Source organism: Esox lucius, chromosome 12 (assembly GCF_011004845.1).
Source record: "Esox lucius isolate fEsoLuc1 chromosome 12, fEsoLuc1.pri, whole genome shotgun sequence".
NCBI lineage: Eukaryota > Metazoa > Chordata > Actinopteri > Esociformes > Esocidae > Esox > Esox lucius.
In genome coordinates this window covers 8,660,227-8,676,946 of record NC_047580.1, presented here as the reverse complement: position 1 = coordinate 8,676,946, position 16,720 = coordinate 8,660,227, and the positions used below count along the sequence as shown (strand labels likewise).

Below are 16,720 nucleotides of genomic sequence, written 5' to 3'. Positions count from 1 at the left end.
CCAGGGAAGTTTTCTTAATAAAATTGGAAATTAGACCTTTTCAATATCCTGCTAAGTATTTGACATTTGCAACTACTTTTGGATGTCAGGGGAAAGTGAAAAGTACTCTAAAGGTTTCTGTACAAATGTAGTAAAGTTTAAGTAAATGTTATTGAAATTTTGTAGGTGTATAAAAAAGCAAGACTTTTCTGGTTTGACAAAGCATGTGTATGGAAACCTAGCCACATTATTTGTGCAATCCATATGAACAAACAATAGTCTTTTGAGCAATCACATCCGCTCAGAAAAAGAGTTGATGTCAAAAATCTTACGTGATTGGGCAAACAATCAATTATTGGAAAAAATATGTAATTTGTAGTGCCCGTGTTAACATGGTATATGTGTACTCCTGTCCATAGCTGCTGAGGGTCAAGGTAGCATCATGTGGCCAATACAGAACTTGCAGTGACTGTTTGGGGGCTGGAGACGCCCACTGTGGCTGGTGCACCCTGGAGAGCAGGTAAGAACCCCTCCCACCCATACATGTCAATCAATTAATCCACAAATCAAAAAAGATGTAACAAAATCACCCAGTGACTAAATAAATCAACAACGCACAGTCGTGTATATTACATGTTCTACTGCGCATAAAGTATCTTTATTTTATCATCCAGGATTATTTTGTGCACAGCAAAGAAAGCACAAGCAGTGTATTCAGAGTTTAAAAATAATGCTAAATGCTAGTACCATTTAGAATGAAAATGTCCTTTTATTTCAAGATTATTTTCCTGCTGTGTGAAAATGGCTCAAAATAATATCTGACATCTGTAGTGATTTCAGTGGATTTGGGATATTTAGGAGGAGCACACAATTCATATCATAATGAAGAGTTTAGTTAGGAGTGGCTGTGTCATTTACTCTAAGATTAGTTCAGAGCAGTGTTAGAGTTTGACGGTAATTGCTGTGAAAGTTGAGAGTGTAGTAAGATAAATGTGTGTCTCACTATCTCCCCCTTTCCATATGTCTGAGGGCTGTGTTGCTTGTAGTTGGGTGATAAAAGCAGACCAAAAGATGAGATACAGTTTTGGTTATGGGCTGTGCTGGATGACCAGGGCTCTGGCAGGACAGACATGGCCAGGGGGCACAGAGAGAGAGGGACAGAGAGAGAGGCGGGCATTTGTCGACTGAGGCTAGAGTTCTGTGTGGCCACTATCCAGACGGAGGAACAGAGACAGACTCTAAAACAGTGTGACCGTCTTTCATCTCTGTCTCGCCTCTTTTCATTATTTATCTGTCTGTCATTCTTGGTTACTGATCGGGATTGTTTTGTCTAATTTGCTCTCTTTTTATGCTGTCATTTTCTCGTCTCTCTCTGACTTGAGTCATCCTTTTCTCTTTGTGTTCAACTTGAGTCATCCTTCTCTCTTTAGAAATTCCAAGTGAAATATTACACGAACAAGAAGTTTCTAAATGGTGGGCATTTCAAATGTTATACAATTAGTGTCTGTATATATAGTCTAGTAGCAATAGCAACTAGGTGATGTATGGCTGAAATAGGAATTTAAATCAACAGATTAACATTGGTTACAATTACTGTGCTGTATATACTACACTGGTTGCCCTTTGCCTTTTTCATCTTGTTTTTTTTTCTTCATTGGTTGGTGATTTGAGGGGAATATGTTTCTCTAATCTGGTCATATGCTTGGCAGGAGATTGGTGAAGTGGAGCTTAGATTCCACCAAATGTTTTGGGACGGTGTGTGCCTAGTCTATCCTCTCTCGAGTCAGGCTTGCCTATGGTTTCCTATATCCACATCAAGTTGAAACAATTCTCTTGTCTTCTTATTTGGTTGGTTCTAACTGTGTTGCTCTCCTGAGGCTCTGTAGGGTCTGTTGGCCTTTAGGAACAGAGCCCAAAGTCCAGTAGGTTTAGGTGGTTCCTGTGTAGATGAGGGCTTTGAAATGGTAGGTTTGAGAATCCTTTTCCTTTAATTTATGGTTTATTTCTGGATTTTGTTCATTTGTGGGTATTTTCTTAATTCTGCTCTGGGTGCGTTATTTGGACATACCCGAGTAAAATTCTATAAGCATAGCGTTAAACATTTGTATTGAAACGGTTAACATAGTATTTTTATATTACTAAAGCAATGGGATAATAGGACAATGTGTCTTCCTAACAGTAAAATAACAATAAAACATTTAAGTAAATAAACACTGATATGTTCTAAGTTAGTATTGCATTTCAAATGTCATTATAAAGTACTTATGTACAGTGTTGTAACAATGTGCAAATTGACTTTGAATATTATGGGGAAAAAACAGACTTTGTTTACAGTGTTGTTTGTGCTCCATTTGTTGCTTATTTGTCATAGCAACCAATCACAAATAGCATTTCTGTGATTGCACATTGAGGAATTTTCCCTAACTTTTACGGGAGTTTATCAATGTGTGATTCTTTTCCAATGATCTCTTGCCCTGTGATCTCTTTCCCTCTCTGTTCCCTCTCTCTTTCTCTCACTTCCTTTTTTTGATTCAAAGGGGCTTTAATGACATTTGTTCACATTGCCAAACCAAGTGAGGAAATTATTTTAAAATAATAATAATAATAATGGAAAAAAAAAGTGAATCAAAGAATATGAAATACCACAATACACATAGAAACATTTTAAAAGGACAAAGAAGATTCAAAGTATATTATTTTCGCTATGTAGTTTTGTAACAACAAGAACAATTATATAAAAAGATAAATGCTGTTTGTGCTCTAATGGACGCCAACTGGTTACAAATCTTGCTGCTGTGATCATGCATTGAATCATTTTGCCAGATTTGGGACACCATCAGTGTTTGATTTTTCTCTCTCTCTTCTCCTCTCTTTCTCTCTCCTCTCTCTTTCTCTCTCTCCTCTTTCTTTCTCTCTCTCTCCTCTCTCTGTCCATTCAACGTCTTTCCCTGTACCTCCACAAAGGCGGGTTGATTGTGGCGATGGTGAAAGGGAGAGCACACACTGGCTTCTTTGATGGGAGAATGTCAGGGTGCTTCTGGGAACGTCATTGTGACTGTCTGCGTACATATGTTCATGCGTGTTCCCCTGTCCCTCGGAGTCTGCCCCCGTGTGGGTGTGCACGCTTTCCTACGCGTGTGTGTGATGTCTTTGTGCTTCTGTTTGGGAGTTAGTGTGTGTTTGTGTGTGTTTGTGTGTGTTAGTGTGTGTTAGTGTGTGTTAGTGTGAGGGTCCAGGGGGGCAGATGTCATGAGCGTGTATGAAGGGTGGTGTGTCTGGGCGGCCACGCTGGGCTGTTGCTGGTTGTGTGGCCGGGATCCCAGGTCTCGAAGGCAGATGTGCCCAGGGGGAGGGCCTGTTATCAGGGCATCAGGGGTCGGTGTCAGGGGGTGGATTGTCGTTTCCCCCAACTCTCTCATACAGACACAGTGGAACATAATGACTACTGCAGGATTATCTCATGACTGGAGAATCTGCTCCTCTCTTTGTGTGTGTGTGTGTGTCTGTCTGTGTGTGAGTGTGTCAAAACTGTATTTGTATGCTTTGGCATGTGTCTTTCTGTCTGTTTGTGTCTGTGTTATAGTAGGGTTTATCTGCCTGTGAAGTCTGAGCAGGTGTGATTTGTCCGCTGTGTATCTCATGTATGTGCTGTAGAATGTGTCTTACTGCCTGTATTCATGAACAGGACATGACAGGATATTTCTGGGCATCGGCCCCCCGATGTCAAAACCCGTCTGTCTGGGGTTCTTAACATTCGTTGGCCTGTGAATGTCTGTCTGTTGTTCTGTCTATCGTCGGCCTGTGGGTGTCTGTCTGTTACTCTGTCTATCGTCGGCCTGCGAGTGTGTATGTCTGTTGCTCTGTCTATTGTCGGCCTGTGAGTGTGTATGTCTGTTGCTCTGTCTATTGTCGGCCTGTGAGTGTGTATGTCTGTTGTTCTGTCTATTGTCGGCCTGTGAGTGTCTGTCTGTTGCTCTGTCTATTGTCGGCCTGTGAGTGTGTATGTCTGTTGTTCTGTCTATCGTCGGCCTGTGAGTGTCTGTCGGTTGTTCTGTCTATCGTCGGCTTGTGAGTGTGTCTGTCTATTGCTCTGTCTATCGTCGGCCTGTGAGTGTCTGTCTGTTGTTCTGTCTATCGTCGGCCTGTGAGTGTCTGTCTGTTGTTCTGTCTATCGTCGGCCTATGAGTGTCTGTCTGTTGTTCTGTCTATCGTCGGCCTGTGAGTGTCTGTCTGTTGTTCTGTCTATCGTCGGCCTGTGAGTGTCTGTCTGTTGTTCTGTCTATCGTCGGCCTGTGAGTGTCTGTCTGTTGTTCTGTCTATCGTCGGCCTGTGAGTGTCTGTCTGTTGTTCTGTCTATCGTCGGCCTGTGAGTGTCTGTCTGTTGTTCTGTCTATCGTCGGCCTGTGAGTGTCTGTCTGTTGTTCTGTCTATCGTCGGCCTGTGAGTGTCTGTCTGTTGTTCTGTCTATCGTCGGCCTGTGAGTGTCTGTCTGTTGTTCTGTCTATCGTCGGCCTGTGAGTGTCTGTCTGTTGTTCTGTCTATCGTCGGCCTGTGAGTGTCTGTCTGTTGTTCTGTCTATCGTCGGCCTGTGAGTGTCTGTCTGTTGTTCTGTCTATCGTCGGCCTGTGGGTGTCTGTCTGTTACTCTGTCTATCGTCGGCCTGCGAGTGTGTATGTCTGTTGCTCTGTCTATTGTCGGCCTGTGAGTGTGTATGTCTGTTGCTCTGTCTATTGTCGGCCTGTGAGTGTGTATGTCTGTTGTTCTGTCTATTGTCGGCCTGTGAGTGTCTGTCTGTTGCTCTGTCTATTGTCGGCCTGTGAGTGTGTATGTCTGTTGTTCTGTCTATCGTCGGCCTGTGAGTGTCTGTCGGTTGTTCTGTCTATCGTCGGCTTGTGAGTGTGTCTGTCTATTGCTCTGTCTATCGTCGGCCTGTGAGTGTCTGTCTGTTGTTCTGTCTATCGTCGGCCTGTGAGTGTCTGTCTGTTGTTCTGTCTATCGTCGGCCTATGAGTGTCTGTCTGTTGTTCTGTCTATCGTCGGCCTGTGAGTGTCTGTCTGTTGTTCTGTCTATCGTCGGCCTGTGAGTGTCTGTCTGTTGTTCTGTCTATCGTCGGCCTGTGAGTGTCTGTCTGTTGTTCTGTCTATCGTCGGCCTGTGAGTGTCTGTCTGTTGTTCTGTCTATCGTCGGCCTGTGAGTGTCTGTCTGTTGTTCTGTCTATCGTCGGCCTGTGAGTGTCTGTCTGTTGTTCTGTCTATCGTCGGCCTGTGAGTGTCTGTCTGTTGTTCTGTCTATCGTCGGCCTGTGAGTGTCTGTCTGTTGTTCTGTCTATCGTCGGCCTGTGAGTGTCTGTCTGTTTTTCTGTCTATCGTCGGCCTGTGAGTGTCTGTCTGTTGTTCTGTCTATCGTCGGCCTGTGAGTGTCTGTCTGTTGTTCTGTCTATCGTCGGCCTGTGAGTGTCTGTCTGTTGTTCTGTCTATCGTCGGCCTGTGAGTGTCTGTCTGTTTTTCTGTCTATCGTCAGCCTGTGAGTGTCTGTCTGTTGTTCTGTCTATCGTCGGCCTGTGAGTGTCTGTCTGTTGTTCTGTCTATCGTCGGCCTGTGAGTGTCTGAGTGTGCAACAGAGTTTTACGTTCAAAGATGTTTAACGTTATTTTTATCAGATCATGTCTTCCTTATCACCTTCCAGACATGGATTCTTAGTGCGGAATGAGTTTCTCTTCTCAGATCATATTTTAGCAGTTTTTACAAGCTGTCTAGGTCTGGGAGCTGTAACATAACTGCTTTAGCAAAGTAGTTGACAGGTGATGAATGTTGCAGCTGTCTGTGTGTGTGTGTGTGTGTGTGTGTGTGCGCATGCATGGGTTTAAGGAAGAGCATTGTTTATCCACTTGAGTAAATGATGACTGAATGTCCTGGAGTTCATCGATGACGTGAATGATATATAAACCTATTCTTGAGCAGCACTAGTTGTTAATGTTTTGTTGTTTGAAAGGGAAGTAGGAAAATTCCATTCTTATGCCTCACTGGGTATGACAGAGGGCAAGCACTCACTGATCACTGATCTGTCTTTGTATGTTATTTTATTCAACAATTATTTTACCAGATATCTATGCAAATAACACATTGATACTTACAGCAACAACCTATGAGCAATTAGGCTTAACTGTCTTGCTCATGGGCAGAACAAACATTTGTGAACTTGTCGGCTCTGGAATTCAAACTGTCGACATTATGTTTAATGACCCAACACTCTCACCCTGGTTAATCTGAAGGGTTAGAGTTTGTGTGTGTTTGCGCATTTCTTTACTCATCAATGTGTGCTGTGTGTTTTGGTTGTAAGTGTTTGTATGTTCCAGAGAGGCTATTAAGTTAGTCAGAATTGCTTTTGTTCTTTGACTTGTGTATGTGTGAAGGGAATTTCTTTTGGATTGCAGAGCCTTCTATTCCATTCTATTCTTAGAAGAGCAGATGACCTTGTGGACCTTTCTGTTCCCTTAGCACCATGAAACACACACACCCACAGTAAGAAGCATGTCTATATGCACACACACATCCATTCACTGCCTTAAGTACACATTTTTCAGAACAGACTTTTAAGTGTCGTAGGCACGTCATTACATGGTGGTGACTCTAACTAGCGATGCCATTCCTCTAGTTCATCTCGAGGTTGAGGTCGGCATGTCCTTCCTCTATCGCGCTCTGCAGCAGTTCTGGCCGGGCCTCGTGCTTGTAGGGAACCGGGGCTGTTTATTAGTGAATCGGTAGTCATAATATGAGCCTACGCTGCCTGATAAATGCCTACTTTCCCACATTCTGTCTCTCGCGCACATGTAACCTACACAGAGGAAGTTGCACACACGCATGAATAAATAAAGACTTGTCCCGGTGCCTAATTACATTAGCTGGCCCCTGATCTTGGAGCCAGAGGCACAGGAGTACAACAGTGTGTTGTGTGTGTGTCCTTACTGATTGACAGCCCAGGCCTTGTCATGTGACACAATGACATGATGAGCCTGATGGAAACTCTAGGAAACAGACACACTGAATGCTACATTGAGATTGAATGAGGACAAAAATACACACTCATCTGCTAACTTCACTGACGGGTAAAGTGAATGGTAACACTTTATTTTGAGTGTCCCCAAAAGTGTCTACAGATGCTCTACAGATTATCTACTGACTATCAGTAACATGTTAACAAACTATTTACTGAACCTTAACATAACCCTTACGCTAACCTTAACCCTTTCACTGAACCCGAAGCTAACCCTGACCTTGAAAGGCAGTTGCTAATCGACAGATAGTCTGTTAAATGTTTGTTGATAGTATTACCGTCAACAGAACATCAATAGATTGGAAATTGGGACGAAATAAAGTGTAACTAGTGGTAGTGGGGAAAACTGAGGATGCAGAATTTGCAACGTCAAGCTCACTTGCTATTGTCAGTGGACGAGCTGTTTTAAGAAGCAGTGCTATAGATAGTAGTAGTTCAGCTATGAATTACTTTCACTCTGACCTATCATACCAAGGAGGGAGTTTATAAACTAACATAGTTAGAAACGTCTGATTCATACATCTTTACCAATATTCATGGTCTTTTTACATGTGCAGATGCTCCATCCAGAGAGAGTGTACCCAGGGGTCTCTGATGCGCTCCTGGATCGGGATGGGGGACAATTCCCAACAGTGTCCGTCCATGACCCTCACCCCCCCAGAGATTAGCCTCTCCGCGGACATCAAGGTACCAGACATGACATCATAACTCTTCCTGTACTGTCACGGGATGTGTATGTAAATTCAAATGTTGTTGAGTGCATTAGTTGCCAGGGCTTAGGTTGAGTGCCAAGTCTATTTATAGTACTGAGTAGTTCTAACCCTTTATGTTGGATATGTTAACATGAGTAAGACAGCGTTGTGTCGTGTAGGTTGGTTGTGATTAGTCCTGCAGCTGTCTACTCCTCATTCATCACTCAAGGCTACAGGAAGCTGGGCCCACTGCCGCCACCCCAAACAGGAAGCAGCAGGCAGGAAAGAGGAAGTCGGCACCACAGCCAGGAAGTGATCTATTCCAAAGACAATAGTATGGAATTTAGCGAGGCGTGTTACCATGTCTCACTCGGCTGTCCGACCAGTGTGTCTAAAGCCATGTCATCCTCATGTTCATCTGTCTCTCTCTCTTTGAGATCAGTGGGATTGTGGGATCAGTGAGATTAGTGGGATTGTGGGATCAGTGGGGTTGGCGAGATCAGTGGGATCAGTGAGATCAGTGGGATTGTGGGATCAGGGGGGTTGGCGAGATCAGTGGGATTCTGGGATCAGTGAGATCAGTGGGATTGACAAACAATAAGATGCAATGGAATTGTGTTTCAGCAAAAGATCGTCTGTGACTTTTATCACTCAAATATTTATTTTGATGCAATTACAATAGCAAAACATGAATTAAGGGTTTACATTTGTCCTTTTTAACACAAAGGAATCTCCATATTGGTGATATTGCAACAACTCCCAGTGGACCTGGGACATTTGATGACAATGTGCATGTCCTCTGAAGCACATCTGATACCTTCTGGTTGTCATGGCGCTGGTCAACCTGGAGGTCTAGACCAAAATCCTTATGCTCAAAAAGGAATGCAAACTCAGGCTTCTTCTAACTTGACTGAGTCACAGGTACCCAATCCGCTGCAAGGAATGGCTAGGGTCACTTAGGGATTGCTCAAGGACAGAAGGACACATGTCAAAGAGTTTTTGTACCTTCCAGTTACTGGTCAGATGCTCTGATCGCTGGGCTAGATGCCTATTTACTATTCCCTCCCTCACCTACCATTTAAAAAAAAATTCCAACAGAATGTGGGGATTCTGATAAATGGCAGTGTCCCTGATCTGGCTGGTTCCTCGGTGGAGTGTGACTACGGACTGGGCATCGCCACGGCAGCCACGGTGCATCTTGACCACGGCCCGGCCCAGATTCAGACATGCCCCCTGCTGCCCCGGGAGCGGTACCCTGACATCCCCCCAGGCCGAGGTATGGCTTGACAAGCGCCGGTGTAAAACACAAGTTGGATTTCTTCCCCTGATGTCCCTGCAAATCCTGAGATATGCTGAGATCTGTCCATATTTTCTGTTCTTTCGACAGATCACCTGACGGTTCCCGTAGCAATTAAAGTGAATGGCACGTCTGTTGTTTCTGGAAGCTTCGTCATTTATGATTGCGAAAGGACTGGAGTGATACACCCCAAGACTGCGTGAGTGTTTCCTGTCTGAGTCATCTGTGATCTCTTTTACCCCTGATCCAGCATCTAATAACAGGACCCAATTACAGCAAGTGGTTCCTAAGCAGTATTTTACATTTGCATCACTTGCTAGAAACTTTCTTCCCAGGGAGCAATTTGTATTAAGACAACATATTATTATTATATACAGTGTGTGTATTATTACTTGTTGTACAAGACACACAAACACACACATTTCAGGACTTCAAATTAGTAATGTTCTTTGTGGATCCACCAAGACAAATCTGCCTCAAATATAGCTCAATATGACAGGATCGTAAGCGTGGAGACTGGAGGCAGAACCAGCCCGGTCCCTAAACGCGGTTCTCTGCCAAGCCCCCGGCATCACTCAAATGTCGACCAAATGTCATTCTTAGTCTCACTGGCATTCTCCGTTCACTCGCAGCTCCAATCAGAAAGGGTGTTGGGGCTGTAGAAATCACTGGTGGTGTAACTGAGGCGTGCTGTGTTGTTGATGTCAGTCTGTTCATTGTCGTTTGCCTTAACACTACAGCAGGATTGTTTCAACTTTTTCGTATTTATTGTTTTAAAATGCTTATGTCCAGGCATATTGCAACAGGGCTTGCCCCTTTTTCAGTGCAAATGTGAACTTTTTCAGTTTGAGGGCAATTTTCATCCATATCTAATGAACCATTTATTATATAAATCCTATTATGTACATTATTGTGAGGAGTTAAATGAGAGACTGTAAATACGCAACTTGTAGCAACCTAAGTGTGTGTGTCTGAGTGTGTGTGTCTGAATGTGTACATCTGAAAATGTGTATCACAGTGTGTGTAACTGAATGTGTGTGTCTGTGTATGTGTGTCTGAGTGTGTGAGTCTGAGTCTGAGTGTGTAATTGGTGCTCAGATTTGTACAATGTTTGGGAGTGTCCCTCTGCACACTTGACCGATTGCTTTGGTGGTGTAGAAAAGTAGAAATACACTTGTGTATAATGTGTGCACGTTTAAATGACAATGTGTACGTGTGTACATTAACAGTTGCAAACTCTTATGGTGGGTTAATCCATCCCCTTTGTCTGACTGGTTTAAAGCTGTGAAACTGACTGTTATCTAGTATGTCTGTGTGTAGACAAGTAAGTGTATACTGTGTGTGTGTGTGTGTGTGTATACAGTATATATGTGTGTCTGTGTCCTCATTTTGGGCTGATGGTGTGAAGTTAGACTGTATATTGTTGAAGGCGATAATGAGCTAAGAGCCAGTCTCTCAGGAATAGCACAGGGCTGCTAGCTGAACACCTCAGACAATCTACCTTGCTTTTGGCATGGTACGTTATGCTTATTTCATGTGTTTGGTTAATGCTAAGCATTAATGTCGTCGCCGTTTCACTAAAACATATATAATGGTGGAATTCAAAAACGTCTATGCTGTGTATAAATAGTTATAGATCTCTCCTGATTAATGCTTGTGGAAAAACAAATCTCTAGTTTCCTTGCCTACCTATGCTCTTTCTATTTAAGTAACCTATTTCGTGCATTTGGTTTAATTTGGAATTAATTTAATAAAGACACCAATTTGGTTGTGGCCAAACTCATATCAGAAAAGGTACTTGTTTGTAAATCCCATTTTAACCGCATTTTAGACTAAAAATCCAAGTACAAAACCACAAAAACATAGGTGTGTTTCAGTGTTGGATAACATGCTTGCAGCTTTTCAGGTAGAGGGGCTGATCAGTGTTTTTTTTTAGATGTACTTGGGCTACAAATAGATTCTGTCAGTCATTGTGGGAATTTGAGGGGTGACATTTAAGGGCCATGACATGCCCTGTTCTAATGGACTTACTTGGAAAAACAGCTCCTGCTTTTATTTAATTTCAAATCAAGCACTGTCCGTAGTTTACAGTAAAACATAATGTCAATAACATAATGCACTTTGCAAAAAAACATTATAAAATTGGGATTAACTACAGAGGTTTATGCAAGTAATTGTCATTAATTATTTTTCCCATTTGACGGCATTAACATTTACCATTTATTATGTTGAAGGGAACGTAGCCAATCAATTCACTACAATTTAAAGTCAGAATTTAGAAATTTAGAATTTAAAGTCAGCAAATATATTCTTAACCAAATTGTGTCCTGTTATGACATTATTTTATTTATTTATTACATTTTATGTAAACTTACAAGGATCTATTGACCTTTACATATCAGGGTGCAAGATGACAATGGTTTGTATTTACATGGAATGGTTCAGCCAGTGGCTTCAAACACATAGCTAACTACGCTGATAATTTGCAGTTGCAAGTTTAGTAAATTGCCTACCTGTAATCATATAACCGGCTAGCTAGCCTAGCAATACACCACAGTTTACAAGACAATGAACCCACAGAATACTAATAAAAGAGCAATCTTTCACCATCAGAAAAGAATGACTGCTTGGGCACATCCATTGTTAAAGCAGCTGAGCTTAATAGGAGCTGGGAAGAGTGGCACCAGGGCCTGGACGAGTAGCACCGCAACTAGGAAGAGTAGCATCAAAGCTAGTAAGAGTAGCATCAAAGCTAGTAAGAGTAGCATCAAAGCTAGGAACATTAGCATCAAAGATAGGAAGAGTAGCATTAAAGCTAGGAAGAGTAGCACCAAAAGAACAAACTTGCCTCAATACATGTTTGCAGGTGACCATGTTGCTCTTTTGTTGTCAATGTGGAAATTGTATATTTTGCCACATCCAAACATTTCAATGTCAGGGAAGGAAGGTTATTCAGGTAAAGGTGTACCTTTCAAGGTGAAACACTCCTCTAGAATGAGGTACTGCGGCCGTTGTAACGGTCTCGTCTTGAGGGTAACCTAAATGTATTTTCCTCTCTGTGGTATGGTAAAACATTGTCTTTACTGATTGCTTTGCTAATCAGTTTATAATAGAAAAAAGGCACCTTCAGGGTTTGCGGTAGCGCTGGGCGATATCAACAATCACAGTATTGCGATAAGTGGACACAATTACCTTGATAACAATAAATATCGCAATAACTTTGTGTTAAAAAAGACTCAGTACATTTGTGCCATATTTCAATGCAGTTTAGACATTCTGCTAACTAAATTAGTTTAATTAACCTTAAGAAGTGCTTCAATAACAAAATATGTTGTTATCAAGGTAACTGGTCCACTTATTGCAATACTGATTTTTGTTTATATCGCCCAGCCCTTGATTGGGGTTATATGGCCAATATACCGTTGCTAAGGGATTCAAAGCTTTCAACATGTTGTCCAAAAGCAACTAACCATGGTATATTGGTTATATACCACACCCCCATCATGCAATATTGCTTAATTTTAAACCATGTAGTTTGAATCCTTTATGCTGATCAGCTTAAAGCTGTGGTAGGCCTGTCTCCCACACCCCTTGTATATTATTGCTCAATTATATTGTTAAGAATGTCTAAAGTAGATGAATGTCAACAATCTGCAATAATCTGTTCCTGTGAACAGGATGAGGCAAACGCAACTGCCCAGTTTATGGCTAGTGGCTGAAATTAGGCAACAGAAGCTGCCTGGTGTTGATCTGCTTAGGTCCAGAAAGTCCCGTCAGATTGAAAGTGCTTACAGGTGTCATCGTCACACAAAACCTGTATTCATTAGAGTGTACTCTGGATCCTTGGTTCTGTGGGACATATGTCTGTGTTGAAACAGCCCTCTTAGTGTTTGTGTCCCACGGTCAGGTCCATGGTTTCTAGGTGAAGTGCTAATGACGACCAGACAGGAGCATTCTTCTCAGACCGAATTTACTTTAGACCGAATGTCTGTATCTGTCTTCCTCTACCATCACCTCGCTCTCCTCTGTCTCTCGTTACTTTCATTACCACTCCCCGTCTCGCATTCCTCCCTTTCTCGCTCTCCTCCCCTCTCCTCTGACGATTTTTAAAACGTCTTTTCTACCTAACTGCATTTTTCTTGACGGAGACATGATTGAGTGTGTATGTTTAACCACAGTGCTCCTTGAGAGCAGGAGCCCCTCTGTGTGCTCAGTGTCTGGTGTGTCCAGTTAGTGTGTGGGGGTCAGGGGTCAGGGCTGCAGGGTTCAGGATGGCTCTATAGAACAAGCAGCTAGAAAGGACATGCAGCGTGAAACAGGGAGAAAGACTGCGCACGCACGTGTGTGTGGGGGGGCTTGTGTGTCTATGTGAGCGAGAGACATTTAGCAAAAACAAAAAGTCTCTCTCTGATAAGTCCCTGGTGAGGGTCATCTGCTTCCAGTCAACCCCCCCGCCCACACACACACACACTCACATTCATACACACATTGCTTTACACTGCAAACCCCTCCATCTCCTCGATCTGAAACGGCAAGCTCCTGGGTCATAACGGAGACAGACATGGTATCACTGGAGGCTGTTTCCCTCCCGGTGTGGGAACATCTGTCTCCCACCCGCAGGCTGTCGGGCCACAGGCACAGTGGAGGTGTTCCAAGTTGGAATGCTATCTGGGAAGACACGACCAATCACAGCTCTCTCAGGGATTCCTGCCATTACTCCTGGTGAACATCAGAACTCTGTTTAGAATCTTCTCTCTGTGCCAGTGTAACCCTGTATGACCCATCATGTTGCCTTATACTGTGATATATCTGCTAGATGTATTTAATGGTTTACTACAGATTCCAGGTGTCACCTGTTTGTGTGTGTTGTGTGTGTTGTGTGTGTTCGGCCAGTGTCAGATGGTGTAACCCTTCTCTCTGTGCTTTCTTCTCCTGTTGGTCAGATGCCTCAGCTGTTTGAGCACCAAGTGGAGATGCTACTGGGACATCCATAGCCACTCTTGTCTCTCCACTAAAGATGACTCCCGACACGAGCTGCTAGAGGTAAGTTACTGGGTACATTACTAGAATCAGCTCAAAGGCTGTGTTCACACTGGCAGCCCAAACCTTTTGATCAATTATTTTCACATCAAAAATGTTTATACTTATGAACAAATAGCATGAATTCAGCTGCTTCTGTAAATGCAAGCTTGGTCAAAAATATCCTAAAATAATAAAGCGGAAAGCATCAGCGTGTTCTAGAAGCTTTTATGATGACCTCAGTGCATTGTGATTGGGGCTCATGTCACAGCCCAGTGTTTTAACAGCCAATCAAACTCAAGGAAACATGGTTAACGGACTCCTAACGCGATAATGGCCATGTTAAAGCATCTGACCTTCTCCCGGTTCTTCATGGTGGTGCCGTTTGATAGGCCCTCTGGAACCAGTGTGAAGAATAGGCCCACTGTTTCACAGCTTTTCCTGTCTACTGTACTGCTTTATAATGGTGCCCTGGTGTCTTCATGGCGTGTGAGTCCACTGTTTAAGGGGCTTTCTAAAATGTATTTTAGTAATTATGTTTTTAAAATGGCCCAAATGGAGGACTGAGCTCTAGATTAAACCTCTTTGTTTTTCCAGACCTCTTAAAATATAAAACAAACATCTGAAAAACATTAATTTTGGTGAGAAGAGCTATCCCTTTATGCTTTGTTGTTATGGCAGGACAAGCTCATTAAGTTCATTTAAGTTATCACAGCCCCCTAGACACAGTCCTTGCCTCCTCTGAGCATACCTAGGTCCTGACAGCATCACTGCAGTGGAACTTGCTGCCTTTGGTGTTAGAGCCAAAAGTAAACTGCTAGCACACAGCACACTCCCTCTGCCACTGTTAGGTAACCTAACTCACAAGCAGCTGTTTCTGAGATGGGAGGAGGGGGTCTGATAGGGTCCATGGAGACTAGTGTACTCAACTGGAGGATTGTGATTAGGTGAGTCAGATAGAGGCTCTGGTAGGCGATTAGTCAGCTAAATGCACCATTGAAAAAATGAAAGTTCTGACTTCAAAATAAAGGGTTCATCTTCGAGTAACTACCACTAAAAGTCCCTTCTTTTAAAGAAAACCCAATGTTTTAGGCTTAGGTTTTGTGAAAGAGTTCTTCATTTTGATACATTGTTGGAAATGTTGTATATTTGGGTATTTTAGTAAATCAATCATCTAGTAATTTAAGTGACTTTTTTTACATGGTTAAAATACAGGTGCTGGTAATAAAAAGTTGATTTATTTCAGTAATTCCATTCAAAAAGTGAAACTTGTATATTATATTAATTCATTACACACAAATGTTTATTTCTTTTAATTGTGATTATTATAACCCCAAATTAAATCCCAAATTCAGAAAATTAGAATATTACTTAAGACCAATTTTAGAAATGTTGTCCAACTGAAAAGTATGAACATGAAAAGTATGAGCATGTACTGCTCTCAACACTAGTTGGGGCTCATTTTGCCTGAATTACTGCTGCAATGTGGCGTGGCATGGAGTGGATCAGTCTGTGGCACTGCTCAGGTGTTATGAGAGCTCAGGTTGCTCTGATAGTGGCCTTCAGCTCTTCTGCATTGTTGGGTCTGGCGTATCGCATCTTCCTCTTCACAATATTGCATAGATTTTCTATAGGGTTAAGGTCAGGCGAGTTTGCTGGCCAATTAGGAATAGGGATACCATGGTCCTTAAACCAGGTACTGGTAGCTTTGGCACTGTGTGCAGGTGCCAAGTCCTGTTGGAAAATGAAATCTGCATCTCCATAAAGTTGGTCAGCAGCAGGAAGCATGAAGTGCTCTAAAACGTTCTGGTATATGGCTGCGTTGACCTTGGACCTCAGAAAACACAGTGGACCAACACCAGCAGATGACATGGCACCCCAAACCATCACTGACTGTGGAAACTTTACACTGGACTTCAAGCAACGTGGATTCTGTGCCTCTCCTCTCTTCCTCCAGACTCTGGGACCTTGATTTCCAAAGGAAATGCTAAATTTACTTTCATCAGAGAACATAACTCAGCAGCAGTTCAGTCCTTTTTGTCTTTAGCCCAGGCGAGACGCTTCTGATGCTGTGTGTCTTGTTCAAGAGTGGCTTGACACAAGAAATGCGAAATCTGAAACCCATGTCTTGCATAAGTCTGTGCGTGGTGGTTCTTGAAGCACTGACTCCAGCTGCAGTCCACTCTTTGTGAATCTCCCCCACATTTTTGAATGGGTTTTGTTTCACAATCCTCTCAAGGGTGCGGTTATCCCAATTGCTTGTACACTTTTTTCTACCACATCTTTTTCTTCCCTTTGCCTCTATTAATGTGCTTGGACACAGAGCTCTGTGAACAGCAAGCCTCTTTAGCAATGACCTTTTGTGTCTTGCCCTCCTTGTGCAAGGTGTCAATAGTCGTCTTTTGGACAGCTGTCAAGTCAGCAGTCTTCCCCATGATTGTGTTGCCTACAGAACTAGACTAAGAGACCATTTAAAGGCCTTTGCAGGTGTTTTGGCATAATTAGCTGATTAGAGTGTGTCACCAGGTGTCTTCAATATTGAACATTTTCACAATATTAACATTTTCTGAGATACTGAATTTGGGGTTTTCATTAGTTGTCAGTTATAATCATCAAAAGTAAAAGAAATAAACACTTGAAATATATCTGTCTGTGTGGAATGAATGTATACGTTATACAA

The 16,720-nt window shown here is 42.6% G+C and overlaps 1 protein-coding gene across 2 annotated transcripts in view; it reads left to right on the top strand.

The window, feature by feature from the left end:
* plxnd1 (plexin D1) overlaps window positions 1–16,720 on the top strand; it is a 69,705-nt gene that overhangs the window by 11,308 nt on the left and 41,677 nt on the right. Inside the window, exons 4-8 of one of the 2 annotated variants that reach the window (XM_010895269.4) lie at window positions 399–499; window positions 7,590–7,719; window positions 8,823–9,000; window positions 9,112–9,220; window positions 13,965–14,064. In XM_010895269.4, coding sequence (XP_010893571.2) covers window positions 399–499; window positions 7,590–7,719; window positions 8,823–9,000; window positions 9,112–9,220; window positions 13,965–14,064 — 618 coding nt within the window. Of the gene's footprint in view, window positions 1–398; window positions 500–6,397; window positions 6,501–7,589; window positions 7,720–8,822; window positions 9,001–9,111; window positions 9,221–13,964; window positions 14,065–16,720 lie in introns of those variants that run through there. The other variant, XM_010895271.4, reaches the window with a different exon arrangement.